The 19,945-nt window shown below is 37.6% G+C and overlaps 1 protein-coding gene and 1 long non-coding RNA gene across 3 annotated transcripts; one reads left to right on the forward strand and one right to left on the reverse strand.

The window, feature by feature from the left end:
- Window positions 1–2,695: 2,695 nt before the first annotated feature.
- Window positions 2,696–19,910, forward strand: TTPA (alpha tocopherol transfer protein). Its single transcript, XM_041473761.1, has 5 exons — window positions 2,696–3,840; window positions 11,175–11,328; window positions 12,594–12,787; window positions 15,899–16,009; window positions 17,441–19,910. Exons 1-5 carry the CDS (start codon window positions 3,646–3,648, stop codon window positions 17,609–17,611), a joined length of 825 nt encoding a protein of 274 aa, XP_041329695.1. The 5' UTR covers window positions 2,696–3,645; the 3' UTR covers window positions 17,612–19,910.
- Window positions 3,985–16,962, reverse strand: LOC121356885. 2 transcript variants are annotated; one of them, XR_005955647.1, is made up of 6 exons: window positions 16,820–16,962; window positions 14,244–15,989; window positions 11,146–11,279; window positions 8,233–8,397; window positions 4,593–4,640; window positions 3,985–4,150 (listed from the first exon to the last, which is right to left on the reverse strand). It is a non-coding gene; the product is annotated as an uncharacterized LOC121356885 (long non-coding RNA). The 2 variants fall into 2 exon arrangements; XR_005955646.1 differs by having other exon boundaries at window positions 3,985–4,640.
- Window positions 19,911–19,945: the final 35 nt, after the last annotated feature.

Raw genomic sequence — 19,945 nt, forward strand, 5'->3', positions numbered from 1 at the left:
CCATAAACCTGGCAGTGAATAAGCATCACTTCTGATTGCAGTTTGGTACAGATGATTCATACTCTTGCTACAGCAAGACAGCAGGATCAAAGACATCGTAGCTCAGTCAGTCCTTGAGTGCCCTGCCAGTTCCTGGCCTTCAATGTTTTTCATTATCTCATCACCCACTGAGGATTGCAGTGTCTTACAGAGCAAAGTAGGTTTAATTTAAGTAGAAGCTTGAGTAGGGCTGTGCTTATATTACACATTTTTAAAAAATTATTTTTACACCAAAGATGGTTTTGCAAATAGTCTGTTGTGATGTAAAATGAAAGACAAATTCTCTGCCATGTACCTACCAGCTGAGACTGCTGAATTACACTACAGAGTAAGACTTTCAAAGGCTGTTACTAAGTTGCTGAGTCACCAACCAAGCTCACTACGCAGTATGTTATAAGCTTTTGGTCCAGTACAATAGAAAAAGGTTTGACATAGTTTCAAACAATGCTATCAGCACCAGTGAGTAGACAGAAAACAGGAGGATGGGTCATGGAGAAATTCAGATAGAAAATCAGAAAGTATACACTGCAGCCAGACCTGCTATACTTTAGGGTTTCAGTGAAAGGCTTCACTATTATGCTGAAGTATTCTTACAGAATGGATTCAGAAAAGGGTGACAATGATTTAAACTCCTTTTTGCTGTACAAAATGGTCACCCTTCAGATACAGTCATGAGCTCTCAATTCAATTTTGCTTAGCTTGAAAGATTTAACAATAATATTCCAGTTCCAAAGTACTTTACATGAACAGACTCCTGTGACAAGCTTGAAGTGATATGGCTGTCTGCTCTGGATTTTGCTGGAAATTTGCATTTCTTCAGGAGCTTGCTTGTACAGGACTATTGGTTTGGAGGGATTTTGGATTTTTTTACCTGTACATAATAAATACCAGAGTGATAGGCAATATTTTTTTTTCATGTGCACGGAATGTCATGTCTCTCTAGTTAATAAATATTATTGCAATTCATACCAAATGCCTGTTCACCCTGGAATATGTGATAATCTTGAAGAATTAATACTTGTATTCTATTGGGAGTGTAGGGTTACTTTGCTTTAGCTGGTGTGCACTTCTTTGACTAGATAGGCAAGAGGAAAGAGCAATCTGTTTGGCACCATAAATCAACTCTCCTAATATTTATTTTGATTTCCTGACTCACAAGTCTGCATATATGTGTTTCAAATATGTGAATTCTTAATAGAAAAATCAGACCTGAAAATTAAACATTCCATGGTGTTCCATGTTCTCTGCACAAGTTTGAGCAAGTTAACTAGAACTTAATTTATAGAGATGCTAACCTCCTGCAAACATCAGTGTCTGGAATTAAGTATTCAGCATTTATGCAAGTTAAACTCTTAATCTTGATCCTAATGAAACTTGTATATTAATGTTAAGTGCATGTGCATGAAAGACAAGGTCTTTGTATTTATCCATATAATTCACAGAAAAAACACAAAACTACTACTGTAGAATTGAAACTCAAAAACCTTTTACAGTTTTTATAGAATCTTGTAAAAGAAAGAAGCACAAGTGCATGTGTATTTTACAGTCAATCTAAGATAGTTGCCTCCACACCTCTTGAACATTTGTCACAGACCTGTTAAAGTATTTTCTGGATTTTACTCAGATGTAAATATTCTCTTGCAGGACTGCAAATTCCAGCTATCCATTAAAAGTCTGTTTGTCACAGTAATATGCCAAAAGGAAACATCAAAGAGCTGCTGTCACATTTTCAGGTCTTTTTTTATAAGAGTAATCATCCTGGTCCAAGGACACAAACAAGGCAAAGTTTACCAACAGGCATAATTTATTTAGACAGAGCTATCAGACACCTGAGCTCTTTTCCAGATGTAATTAAACAAAACAAAAACTTACAAGCTTCATCTTGCAACAGATCTTAATTGCTCTGGTGAAGGGTCAAGTATACAACATGTTGGCACCTCTGAAGGAAGCCTTGATGATATCACATCTTCATTGTCAGAGAGAGTTCTCATTAGTCTTACAAATACGGCCTCATTTGCAGAATTTTTAACAAAATCCTCAAATTTACAGATATTTTTGTAACTCAGTCCTGAGGGAAATCACTGAAACTGCTTGTATAACTAACTTTGTTCATCTATGAAGCCTAAATCATAATATGAATTTTGTAGAAAAGAGTTAGAAGCTATGAGTTGCTCAGGTGATTCGTCTGATAAAAAGTATCTGTATTCTCTTGCCCTTTTTGTTTTCACAGTTGAAGCACTAAGTTAGGAGAATTCTGAGATGGCAAAAAAAAAAAAAAAAAAAAAAAAAAATGGCAAAAATTATGAAGTGGTGTTTAAAATCACTGTATGAACTTTCTGTGGTTTAGCTTTGTTTGTCTCCTACCACCCATGGTTGGGTTACACATTTGTATGCAAATCTTTCCCATGGAAGCTCTGCCCAGAAACAAAAGGAGTGGTTTTTAAAAACCTATTGTTAGCATGTCTTTCATATTCTGTTCTCTCTCTTTCTTGCTGTATTTCCAGCTTGCTTTTTCTTCTTGTTCCAGGGTAAGCCCACACTTCCTTACACCTCCTTGCCCTGATAGCCACATCTAAGTACTCTTGACTGCACACCCATTTCCCAGTTTTCATCCTTTCCTCCAATACTTTGTCCCTGCAAGCTTGTATTCCCAAACCCTCCTCTGACTCTTTACCTATCTGCTTTTACCTAGGCAGATGTTTTTTCATATTTGGAAAGCTGAGGGAGATACCTGTAGACATTTCAGTAGTGTATAAGAGTCCAACATGGTCAGATATGGAAAAATGATGATCAAAAAGTAAGTATTAACTGTAGAAAGCCAGGAAAGGGGAAAGTAATATGGAACAAAGTTTTGTAAACCTTTTACTAGGCCTAAGCATGCCTTAGTAATTGTATATTAAATGAAATAAGGCTTTTAGCGTAAGTAGGCCAGAGAGATCTCAAAGGAAAAGGTTATACTAAAAATGCAAAATAAAATAACAGCAATGCACTCTTTACTTTTCATAATCGAACTCACTGCTGTGCAGCAAAGTTGGACTATGGGTGGTGAAAGTGAATTCAACCTTTCTCCTGGCAGAGTGAATATATTTTCATTACTGCATATCCACGTTAAGGATGAGGCGCTCCAAGGCCGTTTTGCACCAGCAGGGCTCCCCACTTTGCATTTCATTTCCCAGCTGCAATGAAGTTGCAGCGTTTTGCGATTTAGTATCTAAAGATGGATTATTTTCGCCAAAAGGGGAGGCCACGACCCTTGGCGCGTTCCGGGGGTCCCGGGTGACCCTCCTGCGGTGGGCACCGCGGGTAGCAGCGGCGGGGGCCTCCCCTCCAGAGGGAGCAGGTACGGCTCACTTTTGGGGCTGGAAGAGACAAACAGGAGATGGGCTTAAAGCGTTAAAATTCTAAAAACCTGTCAAGTCCGCAAAAGTGGAAAAAAACAAGCCCAGGAGAGGCAGAACGGTGCACACCTGCCCGCTCCCTCGCCTGAGGCCCGGGAGGGCGCTCAGGGGTTAAGGCCCGCGGGGGCGGGGGCAGCCCGCCCGGGCCCCGCCGCCGCGGCTCCTCTCAATGGGCCGGGGCCGGCGCTGAGCTCGGCCGTGTGCGGGGATGTCGCAGGCTCCGCCGGGCGCGGAGCTCCTCAATGACCTGCCCGACCACTCTCCGCGGGTGCGCGGCGCCGTGTCCGAGCTGCGGCGGCTGGCGGAGGCAGAGCCCGGCCAGCGCTGGCCGCAGCCCCTCTCCGATGCCTTCCTGGTGCGGTTCCTGCGCGCCCGAGACTTCCACCTGGAGCTGGCCTGGAGGGTGAGGAGCGGCGGCGGCAGGTCCCGGTGCCTGGGGAGCGCAGCAGGGCTCGGGCTGCGGCTGCGGGACGGGCTGTGGGGTGGGTCCGTGCCCTGCGCTGCCCGGGTCGGGCGAGGCCGAGCGGGGTTTCGGGGTGTGGGTGTTTGCTCGTCACGCGTGTCTTCGGCGCGGCACCGCAGCAGTGCGCGGCGTGGCGGCTGGCTCGGCGCCGTGTCCGTGGGGTAACACCGAGGCTGTGGTAAGCGCCGTACAGTCACTCGCCCGTACAGTAAGAGCGGTAAGGTCACAGCTCCGATTGGGAAACAGTATCCTTCAAAGGACACCCCTGTCATGATTATCAGGCTCAGGTTACTAGCAGGCGTACTAGTTTCACTACAGACTTATAATTACTCTAAAACCATGAGTAAACCCTTCTTTTTACTCGGAGTTTAGTCTTTTACATCACTCCTTGCAGGCTCTTTTTTTCCCCAGCTCTTTGTATGCCTTTTTGCCACAGAGCACACATATTTTCAATATCCAAAGGCACAGATTGTTATGAGTTTGTTATTTTTTTAAATGAAAGATTGACAGCCATTAAACCTTTGGAACAGAAAGTATTTCCAAATCCTCCCAGGGCAAAAGCATTGATTCACATGTGCCAACTGAAAGCTGTGTTTCCATGGAATTTTGTGTTGTTTACACTGCATTGCCCAACAGACTTCACCTATTAGTTTCTGACTTCTCTGGACTGTAGATTTTCCAAGTTTACTCACCATAAGAGATCATTGTTTGCATATGGATGTACTGCAGGATCAAGGTAGCTAAAAAAGGAAATTGAGAAATTGAATTAAGCCCTTAATCATAAGTAGCTTTAAAATTTATATTTTGTTCTTTTCATTTGACTCATTACATTTGCATCATGGCTTTAAACCTTTCCTCCTTAATAGAAGAACCAACGAGTCAAGTCAGATTCCTTTGGGTTTTATGTATCTTGAAGTTCATGAGATTGTTTATATCAAAGCTGTACACTAACCATTGTAGGACCATGCCTTTTTTTTTTCTTTCCAAACAAAATCCATTTTATTTTCCTGTATTTCTTGGTTCCCAAATGCTTAAAGGGCTTAATGAGGACATAGGGATTCCTGAATTGCATTGTAATTGGTTGTTACTGGTAATCCTACAGACAGGATGGTGGCTCCTCTGAATTTGGCCTGTATGTTTTTGCACTTTGATGGGATGTGAATGTGTTAGGTCGGTGGGACTAATCTTTGGGAGTGTGGAATCTAGACTAGGTTTAGAGATGGGAGTCTATGAAGTAGCAAATTTCCTATGCTTCTTTTGAGAATCAGCCATCAACACTGGGGACCTCCTTTGAAAAAGTTGTCTTTTTAAAACCTCTTTAGATTTTCTGGGTCTCCACAGGCTGCTAAGTTTCTGAATTTCAAACCTGCCTTTGAATTAAGAAATTCTAATGTTCAAAACCAACCTGTGTTTAATGTTTCTGTTTAGAATTTCAGTTCTCCAAGTGCTGTAGCCACTTGCACTTAATCTTCTATATACCAGCTGACACCATTTTCTAGAACACTTCTCTTACAGTAATGGAAGAATAACAGAAGCACTTGCCCCCCACCACAGGAATGTGCTTATTGCAATTGGTGTATTAAGGCCAAAGAGAATTATTGGGCAAAAATCTCTAGTGGTCCTAAGTTGTACATTCATCTAACCCAAGTGTGACTACACGCAGAAGTTATGTTAGTACTTCATCCTAGACAGAGCCCTCCTGCCATCAGTCCAGAGAGTGGCTCTTCCCTCTTGTCCTGATTTGATGTTGCCTCTCTTGAGTTCAGGCCCACTGGGCTTCCATGTACTACTGCATAGTATTTGTAGAGCAGCTAAGGGATAATCAAAGTTAATGGCCCTGTCAGTGCATATAAGCAACGGTTGTCCAGCATCTTAGTATGGGCTTATACTTAGCCTTAACTATGAATCAAGAGTCTGGCACCTGATCAGACCATTTTATTGATGCATTTCTGGTTAATAATTGACACACATTTATCTGATGTCAGTTACCAACATTTGGAAATGCTTCAGAAAAGAATGATCAGGTAGATTGTGTCAAGACATTCCATTTCTAAATCCTTTATGGTGACTCATAACAGCAATTTTTTCCATTTTTCCAGTGGCAATTCCAGACTTGCTTTTAATGATATATTGATATCTCTCATGCTAGAAGAAAATCCAGCACTGAAACAGGTATCTGGAATTGAAGGACTTGAAGAAGAGATAAAACTGCCTTAATTTCCTGAAGAGTGATCATTCAGTTAAGCTCAGTAACAGACTATTCTCACAGAATCACAGAATACATTGAGTTGGAAGGTACCCACAGGAATCATTCAAGTTCAGGTCTGGGCCCTGCACAGGCACCCTGTCAGGACACAACTTCAGGCCATTTCCTCATGTTTTGTCACTGGTCACCACAGAGATCAGTGTCTGCCCCTTTTTGAGTGTACCAGCTATGTGTGTATGTTTGACTTCGCTGTTATCACTGAAAACAGTCACTTGGATTCACTAGTGATATGTGAAATCTGGACAACAAGCATCTCCTTTTGGACGTGAATGTTTCTTCCTGTTTTATTATGCATCACATCCTATAACTCTTGTATAGGACTGAGACTCAGTGACTTTGGAATGCTGTCTTTTTGTACCTGAAATAGATTATATTCTGGGGAACAGAAGAAAAATGTTTGGCATTGAAACTCTATGCAAAGGGTTTTCATAACATAAATATATAAGCATCACTTTGTGGCACTGAAAACTCTCTAAATATCTAGGATCCTTTGAGGAGTTCTGGTTGATACCAAGGTATATAGCCAGACTTTTGTTTTTCATTCGACTTACAGAGGAATGAGGATTTCCTAGTGTGTTCTGCTGCAAGGAAGTCACCTAGGATGACTGTGCTGTACAAGCAGTGTTGTTTTCTGTAGTGTCAAACACACCGCTGAATCTCAGACATTATCTCTGAGGATCTTCACATCATTCAAACATAAATGCTAAGTTAAAATCAGTCACTTGGCGGCTTTTCTTCCATCAATACCGAGGAATTCCTTAAAAAGGATGGAAGAGCCCTAATTAGCTCTCTGAGCTGACTCTGGAGGAAACAAATCAGTCAGCCAGGCTTCTCTTTGTGCTAAGCCAGCACGTGCCAGTCTTTTTCCAGTGACAAGGAAGTAATGCATGAAGAATTAGGAAAGTTCTGTATCTCTATAAAATATTTTTAGTTCTTTGTCTGAGTAGTATAAATTTAAACATACAGTCGTATGTTTAAATTCTGGGTAGATTTGTACATGCATATATAAAAAGAAGTATAAAATGCATATGCACACAAAGGTTTATATTCTGAAATTTGAGCTGTGGTTTCTCCTGCAAAGAATGCCAGTAGAAAATACTTTTTTTCCCAAGCATTGTGTACACTGGTATGACTTCTGACACAACAGAGGCCTAATTCTGCCTATCATCCACGTTAATATAACTAAATAGTTGTTAATCAAGAAAAATATAATTAATTTACATACACATTAGTTTCTCTAACAAGCACAATGTTTTTTAGTTCTTTTTCTTCTAAGTAAAGTACTAAGTTCACTTTGGTTTGTAGGACCGGAATCTTGGTTTAATTGGTAACTTTGTAATCTCTAATGTTCAGAAATCTGGAACTATCCCCAACAGACATCAGGGAAAAAACCCTCTTAATTAATGCTGAACTACAGACACTGGAGTTTTTCATCCAGTTTTTCCCCCTATTTATCAAGTTATCTTGCATCTATTTTCAGATGCTGAGCAGATGCTAAGTAGGTTATTCCATTTGTAAACACAGATAATTATACACTGAGATGTTTTTCTTGTGTCATTAAGTGTGTGAGCCATTTTTTATGCTGGGTAATGAATGTGTCCCTTTTTCCTGAGATTAGGTTGTTTCGTCTATATCCAAACTGATTGTTATATGCAACATTTATGTTTTATCCTGCTGAAAAAGAATCTTATTTGAAAAAAATTTTACATCAATTTCTGTGCTTAAACAGTTTTAAACTAGAAAACCTCTAAACCACTGCTAGTGTTTGAATTTCTTTCTGTGTTTAAGGATTACTCTTTTAAGTGGCCATGTGAGACTTGACTATGTCCAGCTGTAAGAAAGGGGTTGCTTACATAAATAAAAATTTACAGAATATCTGCCAAAACCAGCTGTAGATTCTGTGGAAGGTTCTGTAATGCTGACCTTTATTTCAGATCTAAATAATTTTAGGTAATTAGATTAGGTGTTTAAAATCTGAGAACTCTTCAGCACTTTGTGATTTTCTTGCCAAGGGAAGTATGTTTTAGGCTTAGCCAAGTTACGTGTCTGAAAGGTGCACCACTTACTTGTGTCATGGAAAGTGTCAGAAGTATTCCAACCATATATTTACTCCTTAATGGGTGTGCAGGTAGGTTAACTATGCCTTCTGTAAGGATCTTGAGTGCATCACAAGCTGAAAACACCACTCTCTTTATTCCAAAGTTCAAGAACTTAAATCCTTTTTTTGCAACCTGGAAAATGCAAATATCATGAAAATGAGAAACTATCTGTATTGACTAGACAGGATTATTTAGGGTATTGAATTAATGTGTCATTTTTATTCTCATCCTAGTTTTGGCAGGGAGATCTTCAAAGAGGTGTTTAAAATATATATCTTCATGATGTCGTTGTACCACAGATTTTAGAAGAAAAGTGACAAATTACAAAGCGACAAATGTTTGCATAGTTTTTTTCAGGGTGGTTTTGTATTTTGCTGCTATTTCAGAGTTTGTTTTGGAAAGACCAAGGAAAAAACATGTTGACATTGCTGTCTGGCACAAAGCACTTGGGATTGCTCAAACAGTGCCCTTTGTTAGACAGTCAAGTACTGACAGAGTGAGATAATCAGAGTACCTCAACAGACCTATTTTTGCAATTGTAGTGGACTTCTGTTCCACAAATTAACTTACTTTCCCTTCGTCTTCCCTCTTTCCTTCACCAGGTTTGTTTGTTAGTTTTAAAACTAACCTAGGCTAAATCTGATTGAATGCAGTCAAGAGACTTCTAATAAAATTCTCCTAATGGTGAAATGTTTCTTTCTATGGTGATGGTTTAGGATGAGGCTTTTATCTGTTGTTTTTTTTTTTTTTCCGCTGCCAAATCAAGTGGGAATCTAGCATGGTATATAATTTTTTTTTTTTTTGATCTATATATGTATTTATAGGATCTATTTCCTTAAAAAATATAGCTAATTTCTAATCAGTGTACCATGTATTTTTATGCAAATTTTGATGATAAACAATAATGTTTTATAAATAGTTTCCTCATGGCAATTCCTTTGAGAGACCTTCAAAATCATTCAACCTTAATCTGAGCAGAAAAACATTAAGCTGAAGAAAAGGTGTGTTTTATGTAAAATGATACAAGAAGCTTAAAAGTAGAGGGAAGAGTAGGAGATAAGACTAATTATCTGACATGAGCATGCTGTGAGCTACAGGATGCTGAGTTCCAGGTCTCCCTCTAAGAGTCTGTAAGGATGAATTCAGTTTTACTGAAGTTCCTTCTGATCATTCTTCCAATAAAAATACTGAAGAAAATGATACTTACATAGATACAAGAAATTTAAATTTTTTTACAGTTATGTTCTATTAGTTGGACCTGACAGCTCTTTTAACTTTAGTACTTCTGTTACAAAATATAGAGTAATTAATAAAGGAAAAAAATAATTTCTGTTAATACAAATTAAAGGAAATAAAAGACTTTCGGTTGATGCTTTCAGTGCAGTGAACACATTTAATTTGTGAAACTGTGCTAAGGATCAGCCTGGGTTTTCCTGTTTGATGAAATATAGAAATATAATTTCTGTTAATACAAATTAAAGGAAATAAAAGACTTTCGGTTGATGCTTTCAGTGCAGTGAACACATTTAATTTGTGAATTAAGGATCCTGTGCTAAGGATCAGCTTGGGTTTTCCTGTTTGATGAAATGTAGAAACAATATAAGCCTAGCTTTTGAAAGCTAGGCTGTGCATACCACCTTTAAGATTTAAAGCTACATTTTGGTTTGCTGTGAAACAAGATACTGAAAAGTCTGGTTCTCTTAGCTACTTTGAAGGTCTTGGGTTAGACCTCTAAGTCATAGCCATTGAGGAAATTAAAACAAAATATTAATTACTTGTAATAGCTATCTCTCTACTTTCCAAACTTAGTGATAATCTTAGCAGAGGTGATACAGCAGAGGCAAATTTTAGTTAATGAGCAGAGAGGAAGCATTTTAGAAGACAGTCTTGCATAGCTTCCTACTTATGCACAATGTCTTAAATAAATTTTAATTTCAGGGCATAGTTCATTTTCCCCACAACCACTTAATATTAAAGGAGACACAGTAATTAGACTTGGAGTTAGAACTACTGCATCACCAACTTAATTTTTCACAATCTGTCTCTAAGATGACCTTTCACAGTGCTGCCTGTAATTCCTCAACACAGATGTTACCTCACAAAGGAACACCTTTAATTGCCTCTTCCTTAGCATTAGTCCATGGCCTTTCAACACACAGCTCCTCCTGTGCCTTAGAAATGCTGGCTGTGGTGCTGCCTCCCAGCCTTGAGAATCAGGCTGACCAAGTCCCTGACAGCAGATGGGATCTCTGCTTTATTTAACCAGACAGGTTGTCATTATTTCCACTCTGTGGGAGGGAAATTGTCAAATGTGTAATGGACCCACTACTGTGTTGTATTCTCTCATTTCAGAGGGGTAGAAGAGACCTCAAAAATGTTTTTGGGTATGCTGATGAGCATACCTGTTTCAAATAGTAAATTGGAATTATTGATGACTGTGTAAAAAATAGGGAGGAAGGGAGAGAGTGAGTGAGTGAGTGAAGGAGAATGTTCCTCCATAAAATTTTGCACGTCTAAATGAAAAAAAATCCTGAATGAGTCTCATGAAGTAGCAAAATGAACAATCCTAAAGGTAACCTGAGCAGAAAAAAAATGGGGTTTTGTTGCATTTTACGTAGAAACAACAGGCTTATTGTATATTCACTTTTCTTTCTGATACAAAATGATAACTTTGGTCCATTAATGATTTGACTGGGTTCTAAATTCATCATGGCAATTTACTCATTTACTTGATCCAGTATAGCAACCTTCTGTTTCTAGGGGTGATTTGATTAAAATATACAATTCAATTATAGCTAATTTAATGAATTAAACCTGGCTGTGACCACATTTGGAAAACACATTTTTAACTGTGCTCTTCCTATAATAGCTGATGCTTACCTGACATCCACATTATTTTCTTTTTCCAGTTATTGAAGAATTATCAGAAGTGGAGAATCGAATGCCCAGAAATAAGTGCAGATTTACAACCATCTTCTGTTCTTGGTCTTTTGCAAGCTGGCTATCACGGAGTCCTAAGGTCAAGAGACCCACATGGAAGCAAAGTTCTAATATACAGAATTGGTGAGTGACAAAATTGCTTGGAACGGTTTTACACCTGATTCTGACACTGACGTTTTTAGGGGATTTTTGTTTGCTTTGTTTTTTGCTTTTGTTTGTTTGTTTGGTTTGGTTTTTTATTGTGGTTTGTTTATTATTTTAATTATCACCATTTCAGGTGCAAACCAAAAATATTTTATGGATATAACTGCAGGGGTTGATAAAACTAGATCATATCAGAACATCTTAACTAGAAATTTAATATATTTATGTTCCTTGCTAGAAATGCATTTACATTAATATAAAGGTGAACTTACTGAGCTATAAGAGTTAAATAATTTTACTTATATATTGGTATAGATAAAGCTGTACAATCCCTTAGGAATAACCTAATTTTCTTTTTAGTGAAATTCTTATTGCATCAAAAGAATATTGAAGGTTAAAACTTGTAAGATTATGTAGGGTTTTTTTGGCTCTGAGTATCCCAAAAATCATTTGACTTTATGTAAATTGTCAAAGTCATTTGGGCTAAGACTGTGGTACTGATGCAGATGCAGCACAGAGTAGGGAGAACACAAACAAAGGTGTACACCTTGTCATATATCAACATTCAGTTTAGGCTGGGATGAGCAGTTCACCAGGCTTTCATTGTTTACTTGTAGCCAAAGAGTCCTAGCAAACAACACTTAGAAAATGCTTGATGCATCTCCCAAAAATATTTTCAAAAAGTACATAGTTAAATCTCTTCATGCTTGTTTTCTGTTATATCTCTTTATGCTTGTTTTGGACTAAAGCTTTATTTTTGTCAACTTTCAAAGAACTGTGTTATTATAATCTGTAGGTCTAGTAAGCGGTAGTGCCCTCTAAAGCTTTCATTTAGGGTTAAGGCTCATCCCATGCAATTTTTTTTCTCAGGCCTCAGAAAAAAAATAAGTGAGATTCACTGAGTTGTGCCAGAAAATTATGATGCTGAAAAGCAATTATATTAATTGATTGGACTGATGATCTGCAGCTTCTGCTAGCATGAGTGTTACTGAATTGTACCTTGTACTGGGTCTGTGGCTGTAGTTAGAACGTGCATGGTACTATCTACTAAAAGAGCATCAAAGATGAATGAGAGAGCAGGCACACAAATTAACCTATGCACTGGCAAAACAGTTTATTTCAGGAACTTTGTTCTTGCTGATTAATTCTTCTTCCTGAGAAGCACATTAGAAGCCATAGGAATAAAAAGTGCAGGTGTATGGGGTTTTCTCATGGTAATGCAGAGTAATCTATCTTCTCTTCAGGACAATGGGATCCCAGTTTATTTACAGCATATGATGTGTTCCGTGTAAGTCTCATCACATCTGAACTCATTGTAAAGGAGATCGAGACTCAGCGAAATGGAGTCAAGGCCATCTTTGACCTTCAGGGGTGGAGATTTGCTCATGCTTTTCAAATCAGTCCAGCAGTGGCCAAGAAAATTGCTGCTGTTCTCACAGTAAGTATGACATAATGCTTTATGCAGCTTCATTGCTATGACTTCAAATTTTTCATCTCTTCCAAGCTATAGTAAATTTTTCTTCTGTAGGCATTCTCAGACTATGCAACTTAGAAGAACAAAATCCTAAATCAATAACAAGTTGTGCTTGATTTTACCTAAATTTTATTCTTCTACACCAGTAAATGCCCTCTAGCTTCTGCTATTTTATAAGAACTCCACCAACCTCTTACAACACAAGTACATCATGAGTGGAGGAGCAGATGAAGCCCAGTTTTCAAAGGATCTCTGTTTTTTATCCTGTTTCATATCTTCTCTTCCATTATTTTGTGTATTATCTCATATTTAAAGCATTTATTCCTGTCTCAGAGAATATTAAAAATAGTATGCACTGTAAGCAATTAAGAGCAAGACACTCTTAACTTGTTACCAGTATGGATGATGCTTATGTGATCTTCCATCTGCTAACAACAAAATGTATAACGTTTATGTTCTGCTTGCTTTCTTCCCCACAACATGAGCATTGTTTGGTGCAAATCATTGTTACCTCTCCTCCTGTTTTTCATAAAATCTCAGGACTTTACTGTCTTTGAGGCTTATTCATTTCTGCCAAATTCAGTTTAACTTTGCCACTGGATTTGAGAGAAAAAAAAATTAAAGAAAAAAGGGGACAGAGAATTGACAGCCAAGCTACAGTGCAGTCCTATAATCTTATTTTCCTTCAGAAGTTATGTTGAAAGTCAGTAATAATAAAACTGTTAGCCTGTGATGTGGAAATGAGCCAGGGAGATAATCTCTTGCTCTGATTTGCTAAGGTTCATATCTGAGATTCAATCAAAGCTTAGTCATTGAATTAATATCATCAGAACTTCAGATGTCCTTCCTTTCTGATATCTACTATAAAACTTTATTGAAACCATTAGGTATTCCCAACTTTGTACATCTAGAATAAGAACTCCTGGTGTTATGCAGTCTTGGGTCAGATCTCATGGAAACAGGACTAGTGAGAGTGTTTCAGTTGATTTCTAAGGTAGTAGACATATTGCTGGTAATTTTTTTAACCTTGAAATAGAGCAGAAAGGAGGCAGAATAGGATTTGCAAGAACATCTAAAGGTTTCAATCCATTATCTCAAAGCAGGAAATTCTTTGACTTTGTTTCCATCTTGACCTATTTCTGATTTTTTCAAACTTCTAAATGCTTATTCTAGCTATGGAAAAGCAAAATTAAAAATTGTGTGTTTTGAGTGTTCTTTTCTAAGAAGAAAAAGAATTTTAATTTTTTTTTTGTCCCCTGATTCCTTTCCTCACTTTTAACTGGGTCTGTAAATTTTATCCAAAGATTATATTAGTGTTGTTCAATATTATATAATCATAGAATATATTAAGTTGGAAGGTACTCATCAGAATCATCAAGATCAACTCCTGACCCTATGCAGGACACCCCAAGAGACATACCATGTGGCTGAGAGCATTGTCCAAACACTTCTTGAACTCTTGTCAGGCTTGGAGCTGTGACCACTTCCCTGGGGAACCTGTTCCAGTGCTCAACCACCCTCCGGGTTAAGAACTTTTTCCTCATATCCAGTATAAGCCTCCTCTGACACAACTTCAAGCCATTCCCTTAGGTCCTGTCTCTGGTCAGGAGAGTGAAGAAATCTTCCCTTCCTCTTCCCCTCACAAGGAAATTGCAGACTGTGATGAGGTTTCTCCTCAGTCTCCTCTTCTCCAGGCTGAACAGACCAAGTGGCCTCAGCCACTCGTCACACAACTTCCCCTCCAGGCTCTTCACCATCCTCCTGACCCTCATTTGAAGCTCTCTAATAGCTTAATGTCTTTCATATTTTGGTGCCCAAAACTGCACACAGTGTTCAAGGTGAGACTGCCCCAGTGCAGAGGAGAGCAGGACAATGCCCTCCTTTGCCCAGCTGGAGATGCTGTGCCTGATGCACCCCAGGACATGCTTAAAGCGCTCCAGAATATGCTTATAAGTAAAACCTTACTTTTAACCCTGTACTTAACTCAGGAAATGTGTCTTGCAAATTACTATCCTGTATCAAGAAACAGAAGTTAATAGAAAGGAAATATGTACTAAGGAATGGAAAGCATAGTATGGATAATAAGTGACATTATCTTGAAAAATCTGTTATCCCAGGCAGAAAATTGTTTTGTGAAAATGATAGCAGACTTTAAGTATATGGTAACCCATAATAACATTAAGTGAACATACAAGCTGATAATTTTAAGGTCTTTATCATACATTAAAATCCAGGCGTGGCACTAAAGAAATGTTTTAGCTTTGGGTTTTTTCTTCCTTAGAACTATTGAACTAGTGAGGAGATATGTTTGTGAGAACTGCCATTTTTATAAGCAGGAAACCTCTCAGAGGTAGTATCAGGTGGGATATGAAGGGAAGCTGTACTTTCCCCATTGCACAAAGCTTGTTTTGAGCACTGCCATATTTTCTTTTAAATTTCAAAGATCTGGAACTTTTAAATGAATGCAAGTAAAATCCAAGCTGTTTTATATTATAAAGGCTGTATAGCAGATATTTTAAAATTTTCATTAAAACAGTAATCTTGTTGTAAAGCTGAACTTCTGTCTTGGCCAAATTCCTAGTAATTTCAAGGCTTACCACTAAATTATAAATAAAACTTACTTAACTTAAAGTTAGTATTTTCAATAGTTTATATATATTTATGGCTGTAAATTGCCAATAAAAGCACATATCTAGATAGCATTTTGTAAATTAGTAGCAGAATCTTGTGAAAAATTGCACATTAGAAGAAAGGCTGAGCACAAAGTTTGTGTACAATTTTTATGTGCAATTTGGTGATAGTTTTCTTTTTTGTTTTTCTGTTTGTTTTTAATATTCAATCTCACCTCCTACTGAGGTGAAAATATTATGAGATCTTTTTCCTCTAATGGGAGGCACAAGATATGATTTTTCTAAATGTTGTTCTTAATTTACACTGCTAGAAAATGCAGGAATTGGCAAGGTCAGAAGAAATACTTTAACCTACGGACTAGACAGTTTTTACAGGCCTGTGCTTAGTAATAGAGGTGTTTCAATAATGTTTTCTTTTTCTTCTGTTTTCCATGTATGCTGACAGGATTCCTTTCCACTGAAAGTTCGAGGTATCCACTTGATTAATGAGCCTTTATTCTTCCACCCAGTCTTCGCTCTAATTAAGCCTTTTCTCACTGAAAAAATAAAGCAACGGGTGAGTGCACACAAATATTTCTTTCTGCCACAAAACCCTTGTATGACAATCTGCAGCACTTTCCTTAGGCTCTGTTCCTCCTGAGTACTGAAAAGCATAAATAATTTTTGTTGGTTAGTGCCATACAGACCTCCAGAATCTAACAGTAAAGCATTTGCAGTTATTATTAACATGAGAGTAGCAAGTGGTGCTGTTATCACTCCTCTGAAGAGAAAAAACAGTAACACAAAGAGGTTAAATAATTTGCTTGAGGTCACATAACAATTCTGCAGAATTAGAAATAGGTCCTGCATTTCCCAGTGCTCTGCCTGTAAATTAGAGAGAAAAATTATCACTGAGCAGTGTTTTATAGTCCAAGCTGTGCAGCATTAGTAGAAGACAACCGTTTAGCTCTGACAGATCTCCAGAGGCATTTATGCATCAAAAATTGATCAGACTTAATTTCTAAGTTTTCTTTTTCCAAATAGCTCCTTAGTTGCTTTAAATAGTTTTGCAGTTAGAGATCTGCAAATAGATTTGTATTTGGATGCGAAAGCATGCCAAGGACTATGGTTTGTCGCAGCACAGGAAAAATATTGGAGTTTTCAGCTGGCACAAAAGTGAAGTGGTAACAGCAGGACTAAGGTACAAAATAAGCAGCCCTGTATTGTTATTCCAGTTCTGAAGCCTCCTTTTCTCAGCACATGGATCTTGGGCATTTGCAATAGCCACTGCATGCCAGGACAGTCAATCCTAGAAAAGTATCAGACTGGAAGTAATGAACAAGGTTTCAAAATAGCTACAATAAAGCAAGAGAAGAACCAAACCTACAGTATTGAGAGGGTTGAAGTGGGGAAGTAGTCCAGAATCCAATTTCAGTTGGAGCTGAAAGATAAGGACTGATGTATAGATTCTGTTGAGTATCTTCCTTGACACCTGTCTGAACCTACATACATACTACATAATCTTGTTTTTAAACACATGTGGCAGGACCAGATAGTAATGGCCATGAGCCAGACACGGCTCTTTTCTTGGAAATGACTGAAGGGCAAGTACAAGATATCATGACAAAACAAATCACCAGTATTCCCATGGTTTAGTTAAGTTTAGCATTTTGGATGTAGTGTCTACTCTCACCAGTGTTGCTAAACCAGTCTGGAACAAGTGTATAGATAGTTTTGGTCCTGTGCTCACAGCTACATAAAATGCAGTTCTCAGGTTGTAGTCCATCCTTCACCAGCCTTCATATTCAGAGGAGGACAGAGTTTGAGTACCTAGGGTAAACTCACAAGCGTAGTTCCTCCATTTAAGGAATTAATTATGAACAAATACATTTATTTAGTTAAACCAAACTGGTAGGTTCAGCTCTTGCACTGAGATGCTTTGCTGCCTGTTCTCACTCAATAGTCTAGCGTTCATACCCAAGTAAATGCTTTTAATATTTTGGTTTAGGTGTACATGCACGGAAATAACTACTTGCAGAGTCTGACCGAACACTTCCCCATCAGCATTCTCCCACAGGAATATGGGGGGGAGGAAGTCTCCATTGAAGAGCTGGCCAAGGAATGGACTGACTTCATAATGGCATCATCAGATTATCTTCAGAGCATTTCTCTGGCCTAGGAATAACCTTAATACAGTATTTTATCAATTCTTGAACACTGGAATTGGAAACAAATTTAATATGCAAATTTCCATTGTGAATGAAACCAGTATGTCTTTGCAGGGCACTCATTGAATGTTATTTTGGCTGCACTTTTATACTAACTGGAGGCTATCAGTTTGTATGTCTGAAGAGATTAATGAGTTTTACATGTTTGTCTCACTGTTTGTTATTGAGTAACTTGTATGTCAGAAAGCTGAAGAGTGCATTGGAAATCAGATTGATACTGCTGTGTTATGTCTTTGGAGACAACTCATCTGTAATAATGTAGTCCAGAACCTTACACTCAGCTCTTGTATCTTGGCTTGTCAAGACAATACAAAACAAAGAATAGACTGTGAATAGGGTAGTTTGTTGCAGAAATAAGACTGCAGGGCTAATTTACAAGGAGTGAAGAGGCTGCTTTTTGGATTGATTCTCAGGGAAAAAATGCTGTTTTGTTAGTTTGTATCAAATTGAAAATTAGTCAGCAATAGTGAGACATTTGTGTTACTCTTTGTGCTGCTTGTGCAGCTTCCCTTTTTGTCCTAATTAACAGAGTAATCTTCAAGTTTTGTAGAAAAACACCACGTACCTATTCAAAGAACAGTGTGAATCGGAGAGGAACTGGTAAAGGAGTCATAACAACCTTGAAAATTCTTATTTTCTTACTTAAAATTGATACTATGGACAACTATAAACAACTCAGATTATTATCCTTTAATCCCTAGTGTAGAGGACAACAGAGGTCAAAAGTTTTCAGCTGTTTGCATTATCTGTTTGTTTCAGAGGGTAAAGTAGGTTATCCTTTGTGGATCTGAACTTTAGAAATATCTGTTGTATGTTTTAAGGGTGTTGTGAGGTCACTTTGGACCTTAGCATAGGAGATGCTTGGTATCGTCATTTTATTTTCAGTACAGTAACTGTTCTTAACTCTGTTTTGTTTTTGCATAAGCACTATATGTTTAAGCATTCCCTATGAATTTTCCTATTAATAAATCCATAAAAAATCCTTTTATCTCAGGTAGCTAGAAATTATAACTTCTCTTATTTAGTACACTTTAGGACATTGGAATAGTATCTAGACATAGGGAACAGAAATTAAACTATCCTATTATATTAGTAATGCCTTACTTTAGATTATGACTGGTAAGGCATTATTGCAAGAGTCATTGGAAACGATTCTTTATTAGCAAGAGGAACATCTATGAAAGACCCCTTAGAGTACTTGTTGATTGTATTTTCTTCTGCTGTGGTAAGATCAATGCCTGAAATGCTTTCAAAACTGACAGCAACTTTTTTTTTTTTTTTTTTTTTTTTTTTTCCAATTTCTGAATTTCCTGAAGTGCCTTTTTAATTTTTCTCTTTCAAAATATTTTTGATATGGGGCTTAAATTTAAAGAAACCTTATTCAGATATATGATTATATGAAAATGTATTTAATATATATTTTTTTCTCAGATTTTGTGATACACTGTTTTGTGATACAAAAGATCCTTAAATAGACAAGTTCAATGAACTGCAAATTCTTCTTTATAAGAAAAATAGACTAAGTAGTCAGGTATCTGGCAATTGTTCAACTGTGTAACTCAAGTTCCAAGTAATTTACCAGCTGGAGACCCAAAGCTATTGTCTTAATATTACAGTCCTTCAATTTTAATCTGTGAATGTAAACTGCACTAAGAAATGAACCATGTTTCAGTGAACAAGAAAATTTAAACTTTTCCTATGAAACCAATCTCTGATTGCTACTGGTTTATGTAGTAGAAACCTCATTTGATTGCACATATATATGCATATTTAGCTGAGGCTTTTTAATCTTTATTTGGACTTCATCCGCTCTATGAATATAAAGTCCTAAATGTCTTCAAAAATACCCTGATCCTGTTATTAAGTGGTAGTGTGTTTGCATAACTCAGCAGTTAGAGCACTGAGCACAGTTATTTTTTCCTGAACTGTTAATTATTTTTAATGTTTACATATTATATAGGAGGTGGGAACTCTTTAATTGCCATTGCTGTTAATAATAAGGACACAATATAATTTGAACATTTACATAATGAATAGTGAAGATATTGGTATGATGTGCGGTGGTGTCGCAGCTTTGAGCAGCAGCCAACAAAACAAAAGTCCCTAAATGCTTTATTCTTTGTAAACAGCAGGAGTGCCTCTAAAAAAAATAAAGTTCCTGTTAAACGGTACAAATTTACTACTGACTGCCAGCACGATGTAATGAACAATTTTTTTCCTCTTTTTAAATGTATTAACATATATTTTAATTAATAAACCCTTTCTGGTTGAACCAGCCTCGTCTG

The sequence above is a fragment of the Pyrgilauda ruficollis genome, unplaced genomic scaffold (genome assembly GCF_017590135.1).
Source record: "Pyrgilauda ruficollis isolate IOZ18807 unplaced genomic scaffold, ASM1759013v1 scaffold30, whole genome shotgun sequence".
NCBI classification, from domain to species: Eukaryota; Metazoa; Chordata; class Aves; order Passeriformes; family Passeridae; genus Pyrgilauda; species Pyrgilauda ruficollis.